Raw genomic sequence first — 11,549 nt, 5'->3', positions numbered from 1 at the left:
CTCCTCCGGACACTTTCCAGTAGCTTTATATCCTTCTTACACTGCGGCCCCCAAAACTGCACACAGTACACAAGGTGGGGCTGCACCAGTGCGGAATAGATTCATATCTCTGAAAACCATTCAAAGATACCTCACAACAAGCCACGATTAGTGCATTAACATCTATCATTTTGTAGCACAGAGAAGCCATCCATTTGATCAATCGTAGACAGCAATATGCGTTAGTGGGAGACATCTGTGACAAGAGATACAGACCAAAATCAAACAGCAAAAGCGTGAACAAAAGTTAAATGAAAGGAAACCAAAGAACTTCTAAACCAGGATATTCATTCAGTTAATCCTACTGATTTCTGAGTAAACAGTTCCCTGTGCTGAGAGAGGAAGACACTCATTTCTCTCTTGGCATTGTACATTTACATATTCAGCAACACTGGGAAAACAGATTCTGATTTAACCTGAGTCTTGCAGAAGCTATTGATACGGCATGAGGAAGAAAATGTAGCCAGTGAGTATTTCATGGAAGGGATGAAAGCTAATTCAGTATTCAGATATGGAGACAATACAGTAGAAATATTCTCATAAGGCATTAGGCTAATTAAAGTGTTACAAACTCTGTCAGATTATCCTCTTTATTCTAGAGGTCCTCTGGTGTCAGCATCCCTCACTGACATTGCACATGGAAATCCCATAGAGACTAATTAAGTTTTTGTGGCCTACAATAAGAATACAGGGGATTAATTTTAAATCCTATTTTTACCTTTATGGATAAGACACGACCAAAAGCACGAACATGCCTATGTCACCTTCTCGTAACTGATTCTTCCTCTGGGAAGTGTATACCAGAGCCTGGAAACCAGGGAACCATGGCATTTCTCCCAGCAGTTTGTCAACTGCACTAGGATTAGTCAAGATAGACCACAGCACATGGGTATAGGTGAGAAGAGAATCAATGGCTTTATTCACAGCTAAAACTTGAATATGAATACTGTTTTGACAGATTACCACCTACCAGTCTTTCTGAGAAGATAAAAAGGTAATTGTCAGCTCTGGGTGCTCTACAGTGACAGAGTAAAAAGTGCCAAGGGCAAATGCAATTATGTGGATGATAGATCCACATATAATGTTAGAAAGTGTAGCATTTGACGTGATGGCTTGAGCAAGAGACCTCCCAGACTAATTTAAGGTACGCTTCTTAGGTTTGATACGTGTCCCTCCTTAATTTGCAGAATCAAGCCACAACACAGTAAAAAAACAGACACACTTTTTATATCTGGTCAGTTCAGTGAAGAACCAGAACATCAGAGGCTATATTCCCTACTTGTTTTGTGATTATTAGGTCATGGAAAGAGTAGATAACGTTGAGTGAGTATTAGTCTTTCAGAGGGCAAGTTGTTCATACTGCATGTATTTTTCAAGCATCTCCTTCTGCTTCAGAACATTAATACTTGCCTGAAAATAGAAAATCTTTCTTTTTTAAGAGCCTGTGTTCCTTTGCTACTTGTTCAACGCATCAGGTTTAAAGGCTGCAACCTGCATTTTTTTCTTACTTGTGTACTCCTGTATTAAGTAGTCAGTCCTTGTTATCATACAGAATTGCATTTATGAGTGCAATGATCTTGCTGAAAGCAATCAGTTGCCTTGTTCATGTACTGACGTTGCTGGATTAGGACAGGAGTCCTTTGTAAATAAGGAACTGAAGCTCTGATGCTCTTGACTTCCCTAAAGCTGCTCCAGCTTAACAAAGGTATAACAGAGATGTCTGAGCACTAGTCCTGGGGTTTGAGTACCTAATTATGGCTTAGACAATTGTTGCAATGTCATACTGACTGTGGTCATTGCTGGGAAAATAAGTAGTGTGAACTAGCCAGTTCCCTAGAAATTAAGAACATTTTGTTTTCTTTTAAATCTGGTTTCTATCTAACCCAGAAACAGCCAACAGGTTTTTGAATCTGCTAGTTGAAGCTCAGGCTGTCTGTTGTTCTGCAAATAATTATGATACTGGTATGATGAGTGGAATGGGAAATGTAACCACTCACTCTTTGACACCTTAGAACTGTTTCCCAGCTCAGGGAATGGGTGGGCATCAGGCTGGCTGTGTCTGCTTGGATGATTCAGCCCCACTCACTGGTACTGACAGTTCTGGAAAGAGTTAATGCGGTTCTGCTGACTCACGGAGACAACTTAATCTCTTTTCCTGTTTTGATATACAGCAAAAGTGTCTCACCAGAGAAGGGATGGCAGGCAAGGGTTCCCCAGCAGGAGCATGCATATGACTAGTATGCAGACCAGCACAAGTGGTACCTGAGCGCTGCTTGAGAACTCACGCGTCTCCACTTCAGCACACCAACAACAGAGCAGCTCTGGGAGCCCTGATCTAAGGTGTTGATGCACAGTTTGAAGGCAGGGAGGAGTTTATTTTTATAAACCAATTATGTTGATACAGCTATGCTTTAAATGTCACTGGTTTGTCTCATGCAGCATCTCCAAAGTGTCACAATTCACATCAGCTAGCTCTGCCAAAAGTCCTAGACAAGGCCTGTGTGTCTCCCCTGTTGTAATCTCCTTTCTGGCTAGAGCACCTAGAACTGTCTCAAGTTCATTCATTTGGGCACATCACTGAGTTTCTGCACTTCTCTGCCATTTCTCCTCTTCCACTGCTCCAAATGCAAACTCCTTGTTCTCACTTTAAAAGCTGATCACAATTCAACCCTGCCTCACACCAGTTCTGGTATTTTTTTATCTTTCCACCTATCGTTGCTTTGTCAACTGCAGCCTCCATTTTTGCCTCTTGATTCTACATTTCCTTTTATGACTGGGGACACAAATTTGCCATTAAACCATTGAAGTGTCTGCTGTAGACCCTTTTAAAGTGTCTCTGTCATGTATCACATAGCATCAAAGCACCAGCTAACAATAGGAAGGCAGAGGATGGTCAGGGCCGCAGGCTCGCTGAAGAGCTGCACACAGAATCTGTATCACACCCTCTCCTTTGAACTCTGATTTTCATCCATTTGTTTTCTGGAAAAAATCTTTAGGATACAAGACTGTTCTCAACAGTGCCTTGTATTTGTGTCTTCTGTGCAGTACGGCAAAACAGCTCTTAATAAAAGACTAGTAACTACTTTGTGTTCCTCTCCTGTGAAACAGGATTGCTTCACAGTCCAAGTAACTGGCAACTTCCCAGGGAAGCAGGATTTTATAGCTGGGTTTTAAAGCCACAGAAAGACTGAGGCCACACTGGAAACTCACAGGAGTGCCAAATCCACGTCTGCTTAGCGCAGACTAATATCAGACTCTTGCACCTGTCTCCCTTTTCTAAACAGAGATAAATAACAGTAAAGGCAAGCCCTAGGGCCATGTTCAGAATAGGCTGGGCAAATACTCTAAGTGTTTGCAAAACAAAATGCTTTCCAGGGAGCTATTTTTCAATGTATTGTTGTAGTAAATGTTTACATTTTCCAAAGACTAGCTCATAAAACAGTCATTAAGGAATGATATTTTATGTACAAATATTTTGCAGAACAATTAAATGTGTAATCACACAAAATGGTTTTGCATTCCTAGTATCTCCACAGCACTGGCATTAAACAACTACTCCTTTGCCTGACATCTCTTTTCCTTCAGGAACGGCTGTGACGTGTCAGGGTTTGTCTAGAACTCCAGGGATCATTTGGATGCTTAGAAAATCAGTGCTTCGTGAAAAAAGAAAGCTTGACTCCTGGTCAAACCGATCCTACAATGACCTCTAGCAACCTGGCAGAAAGTAGTCCCAAGTCCTGCAACGTGTAAGCTCTGGTGGGAACAGTGTTACATAAAGGTGTTACTTTTCCCTTTAACACTATCTGAGGTTTCTTAAAAATGGCTCAAGTTGCCAGTCTCTCAACCCTGCCTGCACAGACCATTTTGTTTGGATTCATTATCTTTATCCATATATCATATCCTAAATTTGCCAGTTTCAGCCAAGCTCCGACATTTGATATGTTAACTGGTCAAATGAATATAAGGCGAAATATGTTATAGTTATAGTAAGGCTCCAGGCCAATAAAATGTAAAAGAAGCAAGTGGTAGTTACCAGACAAAATAAATACAGCCCAGGGCTGAATCTTGCCTAAGCTTGTTGGAACTAAACGATCTTTAAAGTCCCCTCCAACGCAAACCATTCTATGAGAACTTCATTGGTTGAACTTGATGATCTTGGAGGTCTTCTCTGTCTTTAATGATTCTACGATTCTATGAGTGTCTTACTCAACTTGAAAGTGGTAACCTAGGCAAGAACGCGAATCCAGTCTTTATAGAATACTACTTCAAGTCAAAAACAAAAAACATTTTAGCAGGGCCTATAGCAATAGGACAATGAGTAATGTTTTTAAACTAAAAGAGAAGTTTAGGCTAGGTATTAGGAAGAATGTTTTCATACTGAGGGTGGCGGAACACTGGAACAGGTTTCCCAGAGAGGTGGTAGATTCCACATCCCTGAAAACATTCAAGATTGGGTTGGATGGGGCTCTGAGCAACCTGATCTAGCTGAAGATGTCCCTGCTAACTGCAGGGGGGTTGGACTAGATGATCTTCATGGTCCCTTCCAATCCAAACCATTCTATGATTCTACGATTAAAAAAAACATTGTATAAGTGGTATACATTAAAGTACTGCATTTATCACTTTTTGTAGGCCAATCATGTCTAACCAACCTCTACAGTACTTTTTTTTTCTATTTTGCGGTTACCTCAAGCCAGTGTGCTCTTGATTTACAATCACATTTAGCCATGGAGGTACAAAGTTTATTCTTTGGATCACTTCTCTCTTACACCCATTTCCACCAATTCTACTTTTCCTGTAATTTCTTTTTGATCTTTGTCAAAAAGCCTCAACCTACATAAAGCATGCAACAACAAAAAAAGGTGTGAACATAGATTACTGCATTCCCTTTAGCATTCTTTGCATAAATTTCACACTCATCTTTAGATTTGAAGCAGCCTTTTTAGTCTGTGCTAGTCCAACACAGAGTTCTGGACATGAGCTCCTAAGAACTCCTTGAAGCTCCCACAGTCCTCATCCTGCAAGCCTTCTACCTTACTGATACCACCTGATGTATTTGCAGCTGGATTAGACTTTGTAGTAATGCCATGGAGAACTCTCCTTCAGTACTTCTGGATCCCTGATGGCATTTGCTTTCTCTTGGTCCATACTCCATCAGTTGTGTGGTTTGCAGACCACGGGAGCCCCACTAGAGCCCATCTGGACATGAGGTGGCTAAATTGCCCTAGCCTGGCCCTCATTGCTCTAACCTTCTCACCTTACCTGCTGCCTTGCCTCGCTCCCTCAGCTATACACATACAGCTCTTTGCAGGAGTATGTGGTGATCCGGACAAGGGGTTAAGGATTGGGGTTAAGGTTGGGCTGAAAATGTTTATGGTATTTTAACAAAAAAGGGCAGTCATCTGCCCTAGCTCTTGACATGGGTCATTTTATTGCTTCAGGAACTTCTATGTTTGTATAACTGAGAGGGTGGTGTTGAGGCAATATCTGCGGCTGCTAGAAATGCAGGTCAAATGATGAGCATATTGTCTTTGCCGAGATAGGAGTGTTGACTTTTCTGGTGAGATTATGCCCTTGTTCTCAGCCTGCTTGCCAACTGGCTGTTCCCTTTGTCTGAGTTTCTGATATTCATATAAAGTGGAACAAACCTCTGGCTTGTTCCATGCAGTGCGTGATCTGTTTTCTGCAGATAAATCTTTCCAACATGATGTAGCAGTAGCAAGCTGCTTAGTCCAACCTGCTCCTATTATCTGTTTCAGAAGCTTCAGAGGTCTTTAACCATTTAATCACCATTTTTTTCTGACAAACCCACAAGAATACTGAGCAAGAAGGAGGGAAGTGAAGGTTCTGATCCCTGTGCTCACAATGAAAGCAACACGTCAACAGACAGTATGAAATACCCCTTAGCTCCTTCCTTAACCAGCAAACCACTGATTACCAATGACTCTTCAGAGAGCATACTCAACGGTCATCATAAGATCAGCTAGCCTCCTTACATTACTGAGATTCTCTCCCCACATCAGCTGTGAAACCATGAGTCAACCAAGCCTTCTAAATTATATCACAGAAATATTTTTCCTCAGCTGGGAAACTCATTCAAAACAATCCCCAAGATGATATAATCCGATCCCTTTCACAGAACTGAAATTGTTCTTTTCTGAAAAGAGTCAAGTACCAACCTCTTCCTCCTGACTCTGCCTTCCTTGTCAGCTATTGACTGTGAAATTCTCCTTATTTACTTGGTGCTTTTACAGAGATCAGTAAAGCATTGCTATACTTACTTGCTTCTTACATCTTCTTTTCCTGTAATTGACAGTAGGTGTCTTTCCACAGAAAAATATGTCTGTGATGTTATAGCTGAGTATTGAACCCTTTACTCCACTACTTTGCCATCTTTTCTCCCACATACAACTGCTTTCAGAAAAGACAAACTCAAAACCATGTTCTCTGTCAAGAAAAGTTCCACAGACATTCCCTTCCCTCGGAGCCAATCAGCATAAATTTGCCAAATTAAGGAATGCTGCCTGAGGATCACAAGATTTGATTTTAATCCAATTACAGATTTCCTTCTGGAATCTGTACTTGCTTAGGGTCAGTTTCCACTAGATGCAATGAGACTTCAGGCTCTAAAACAGCACCCTCATCACATGAAATTTTAATGGCACTTGGGCAGAACTACTTATTCTTTATTTCATCTTACTTGAAATATTTCACAAGTGATACTTTAAAAAAATATTTAGTTAAAATATCATTAAAACAACTCTCAAAGATTCTGATTGTCCTTTACCATTAGTTTCTATCCTCCCGTCAGCTCTGCCATCTGTCTCATGAAACTCCTACTGTCTTGTTACCTCATTATTCCCTTCTAAAATATTATCATTATAGCCCACTCCACACCTCCTCTACCACTCTGGAAAATGCTACTGTGACCTATGGTGCATATTATAGTTGTAATTATATCTGTATAATCAAACCTGCAAAATCTACATCCTGATCTGCCTGTGACTTGTGGGTCACCTTTGGGTGGCCCCTGATTTATTTATGCTACAACATCCCCAGATATAGAACTCTTTGAGATCTATGGCCGAAAGCCACAGAACAGAGCTATATATTAATACTACTAATGACTGAGTTTTCAAGTGTGCTGAAAACTCTTTGAATGATTGAATCCATGCAGAGATTAATTATATCTGCTAGATCTATAAATTAAATACCTGTAAAGGGCCCTGCTGGACAGTGGCTATCAACCAATGATTTAACATACTTTCTGCTCCACTCACTCAATTATTCTTTGATGAAGAGGAATAGATATGAGGCACCCATGCATCTTCAGCCTGAAATAAATTGACCTCTTTGCCACGGTAGCTTAAATGATGCTAAATGCATTTAACCTTCCCGTGGCAGGTTATCTTTCCTTGCAGGAAAAGAAGCTTCGCTCAGTTCTCCCTCCCCGAACTTCTTTGCGAACACCCCTGACTGCATTCAGCTGGGTGCTGGGAGTTGAGACTGAAAGAACTGAAGCTCTGCCTGAGAACATTTGCCACCCACATACTGCAACAACGTTCAGGAGCTAAATCTTATTTATGAGGCTTAGTTTCACTTCCAGTCCTTTGTGCCAAAATCCCAGTAGAATGCAATTTGTGCACAAGTGGTCACACAGTTTTGGCATCGTTAGCTACGTGCTAGCCCTCTCTTAATCTTGTTTTGGGTCTATAGACATACTACAACCAAAAGCCACAGAAATGCGGGGAACTGTAGACATGACAAAGGACATCAGGAGATGCCCACAGAGACACAGTAAAGGGATAAAAAAAGGTATCAGAGAACTCCCAAATAAGAGACATTGAGACAGCACTGAAAATTTATGAACTGTATTATAACACCTAAGCAAAACCCCAGAACTGGAACTGTACAGCTTGCTTCGAACGCTTTGTTGGGCATGTTTCTCTGTAATAAGCCAAATATAATTATAAAAACCTGGCCAAACTATAGACATCTGTTAGACAATGCCCTTCGGGCTAATTTAGGACTGAATACAAGTCCATTTTGGCACTCAGGTCTCTTTTGAATAGAATGCAAACAACTCTGGGCTATGTCACGATATATTTAGGCAAGGGTTTTGAAAGAAAACTGATTCACTACTTTCATTCATGTTGAATTATAGCAAATCTAAAATTTACTCTCTACCCTCATTCACTACCCTCGTTCCTCTGAAAGACTCGAGAGCAATATTACAGGAACTCATTCTCCAAGTGAGAAGGTGTCCATGTGTTGCTTTGACTTGGGATCACGTCTGACAGGGGACCGGTGCCAGCCTCAGAGAAGCACCTTGCAGAGTTATGTTTAATCATTTGCATAAATTGTCTCATATACACTTGGGTAAGCCTAGTTTTCTTACCCGTGTCTCCCTTTTGCGTCTCTATTTGTCAAAAAAATAATAAAAAAAAGGGCTGCAGAGGCAAAGACAGTCCCAGTTCTGGGTGCTTGCCAGGAAAATGTAACTCTATTCCACCTGCTGCCTGAAGTAAAGGCTAAGAAATGATCATCATCTGTCACCCAGTTCTGTCCCTCCCCGAGGCTCCAAGGTGTCAAGCTGCACCGCAACCAGCCTCAGCCTATGCCAGGATGCTCGTGAAACAAGCTGGAGTTACCTGTTACAGCTTCATTATTAAGTGCCCTGCTCTCACAGCTTTTGGAAAGCACGGCTACTCCCGCAGCTACCGCGCAACAAGCTCCCGTCAGCGGGATGCCCCGCGCCTCACCGTGGCCTCCCGGCTCCTGGGACTTGGTAGAACCAGCGAATAGTTAGTGCTAGAAGGGACCTTAAAGATCATCCAGCTCCAACACCCCGGGCTTCAGAGCGCGGCTGGCAGGACGCAGCCCCCGCACCCTTTCTGAGTTTAAACTCCCTTCCTGCGCGCCCCCGCTCCCTCTCCCTTCCTATCGAGTCGAAATCGAAGTCCGCGCAGCCCCTCGGGAGCAGCGGGGGAGTCCCCATCCCTAGGGATGCTCGAGAAACGCCCAGAGGTGGCACTTTCGGGGCACGGTGGCGGCGCGCCCCTGGCTGGACCGGCTGATCCTGGAGGTCTTTTCCAACCTTAAGGATGCCACCTGCGCCCCGCCACCCCCCGGCATCCCTCGCCCCGGCCCCCAGGAGGAGGGACGGAGGGCACTGCCGAGGAGGGGAGGGTGGGACAGGAGGGATCAGCCCCCCCGAGGCGCAGGGGGGCGTCTCGGCTGCCCCCGAGGAGGAGGAGGAGGAGGTGGGGACGTGGGAGAGCGGTCCCCCCCGAGGAGGAGGAGGGCGGCGCCGCCCGCCCGGGGAGGGGACCAGCCCGGGGCGGGGAAAGGGGAGCCGCTGCCGTCACCGAGGCTCCCCCCGGCCCCGCTCCCACCCCCTCGCCCGCCCCCACCCTCCTTCCCTTCCTCTCGCTTTCTCGGGCGAGAGCGGCGCGGCTCCCTGGGCGGATGGCGGCCGGCCGCGCCATGCAGCCTCCCGCTCCTCCTCCTCCTCCTCGCCCTCCTCTCCGGCTCTAAGTCGCTGCCAATGCTGCCGCTGCTCCTCCCGGCGCTGCTGGCCGCCTGCCTGCCGCCCTGCCCGGGCTGGAGCCCCTCGGCGGCCGCCGGCGGGCGGGACGAGCCGGAGCCAGAGCTCTTCTTGCCCCCCGCCAACTCCTCCTCCCGGCCCTCGGCTGGGCTGGAGATGGACCTCGACGGGGCGGCGAGCAAGGAGGAGGGCAGCGCGGGCAGCCCGGGCACGCCGGCCGCCCCTAGCCCGGAGCCTTTTCCCTCTACTCCCGCCTCCCCCGGGCAGGGGCAGCAGCAGCAGCAGCGCCCGCAGCCGCAGCCCGTCGAGGACCCGCACTGCAACATCAGCGTGCAGCGCCAGATGCTGAGCTCGCTGCTGGTGCGCTGGAGCCGCCCGCTGGGCATCCAGTGCGACCTCCTGCTCTTCTCCACCAACGGGCACGGGCGCGCGTTCTTCTCCGCCGCCTTCCACCGCGTGGGGCCGCCGCTCCTCATCGAGCACCTGGGGCTGGCGGCCGATCTGCGCCTCTGCGTGGGATGCAGCTGGGTGCGGGGCCGCCGGGTCGGGCGCCTGCGGGGAGCCGCGCCCCAAGCCCCCGCCGCCTCCTCCTCCTCTTCATCGTCTTCATCCTCCTCCTCGCTCGCCTACCCGCCGGCGGCCGAGCCCGGGCAGTACTGGCTGCAAGGGGAGCCGCTGAATTTCTGCTGCCTGGATTTCAGCCTGGAGGAGCTGAAGGGGGAGCCCGGCTGGCGGATGAACCGCAAGCCCATCGAGTCCACCTTGGTGGCTTGCTTCATGACTCTGGTCATCATCGTCTGGAGCGTGGCCGCCCTCATCTGGCCCGTGCCCATCATCGCGGGGTTCCTGCCGAACGGGATGGAGCAGCGCCGGGGCACCGCGGCCGCCAACGCCGCCAAGTAGCCTCTCCCCGGGCCTCCCTCCCTCCTCCCCGGCCTCCCGTATGCAGGGATGCCCCGACGACGGCGTTCTGGGGTTTTTTCTTTTTGGTTTAAAGCGTGTCACGGGTGCCCTGCCCTGCCCTGGAGACGACCAGATCCTGTGTGCTCGTTTTATATCTTTAATATCCGTTTTAAACGAACCTTTTAGTAAAAAAGAAGGAAAAAAAAAAGATAACACTTCCACACACCCCCCCCCCCAAAAAAAATCCACAGGGAATAAAAGACCCTCCCCTTCAACCCCAGTTGTTGTAGTCGGAGTAGCTTTTTGTATATGAATTACATTTGGAGCAGTTTTTTTCTTTATTTACGGAAAGAGAAGTCTGTTTTTGCAGGATTGAGAACCGAAGCGGTATATATATATATTGTTATTGCTGAAGCTGAACTTTACTGAACCTTTTTTTCACTGTATTTCCCTGTTGACAGTGTGTATTTATTATTGTAGCTCTGCATTATTTGGCTTTTAATACAGAGGTTTTCTTTCTGGAGCTACTGTGGCCTTTTGTGAGTCTGTTTTTGCCAGGGTGGAATGGAGGGTTCAGCTGATTTTGCCATCGACAAACCAGCCATGAAGCTACTCATGATGTTTCCAGGGTTGTTGGTGGAACAAGGGGAATCCCAGACCCTTTCCAAATGGTGTTTGCCCTACTCGCACGGTTGACTTAGGTCTTTATAGCTACATTGGGATTGGGTGGGATGGGGAACGTGTCTGTGCCAGGTGCCCACGAAGGTGATTTACTTATCACAGCTCCCCAGACTATGACTTGCTTCTTGGTTTGAGGTCTGGTGATTTTGGTCCTGGGAAGATGAGTTTAGATGTGTTAGATGTGTTTAGATCTTTTAGATGTGTTAAAAAGCCGCATGGGGGCAAGTCTCTGACTTGCACAAAGTGCATTCCTCCAGACCAGCTCAGATGCAGGGCATTTATTGAAGGCATGGTATTTATTGTACCTCTTTCTCAACTACCAGTTCGCAGGGTTGCTCACAGAAAGCCTGTGAGGTGGAGAGGAGGCAGGAGCTCCCAG

At 46.3% G+C, this 11,549-nt stretch overlaps 1 protein-coding gene across 1 annotated transcript; it reads left to right on the top strand.

The window, feature by feature from the left end:
* Positions 1–9,479: 9,479 nt before the first annotated feature.
* On the top strand, positions 9,480–11,348 carry TMEM158 (transmembrane protein 158). Its single transcript, XM_069859054.1, has one exon. The coding sequence runs from the start codon at positions 9,587–9,589 to the stop codon at positions 10,487–10,489; it is 903 nt and encodes a 300-aa protein (XP_069715155.1). The 5' UTR covers positions 9,480–9,586; the 3' UTR covers positions 10,490–11,348.
* The last annotated feature ends 201 nt before the right edge of the window (positions 11,349–11,549 follow it).

This window comes from Phaenicophaeus curvirostris, chromosome 6 (assembly GCF_032191515.1).
Source record: "Phaenicophaeus curvirostris isolate KB17595 chromosome 6, BPBGC_Pcur_1.0, whole genome shotgun sequence".
In the NCBI taxonomy this organism is placed as follows: Eukaryota; Metazoa; Chordata; class Aves; order Cuculiformes; family Cuculidae; genus Phaenicophaeus; species Phaenicophaeus curvirostris.
This window is presented reverse-complemented; position numbering and strand designations above follow the sequence as displayed.

What these genes read in the sequence shown, in the direction of transcription:
- TMEM158 (XM_069859054.1), top strand. Translation starts at nt 9,587, where the DNA reads ATGCTGCCGCTGCTCCTCCCGGCGCTGCTGGCCGCCTGCCTGCCGCCC.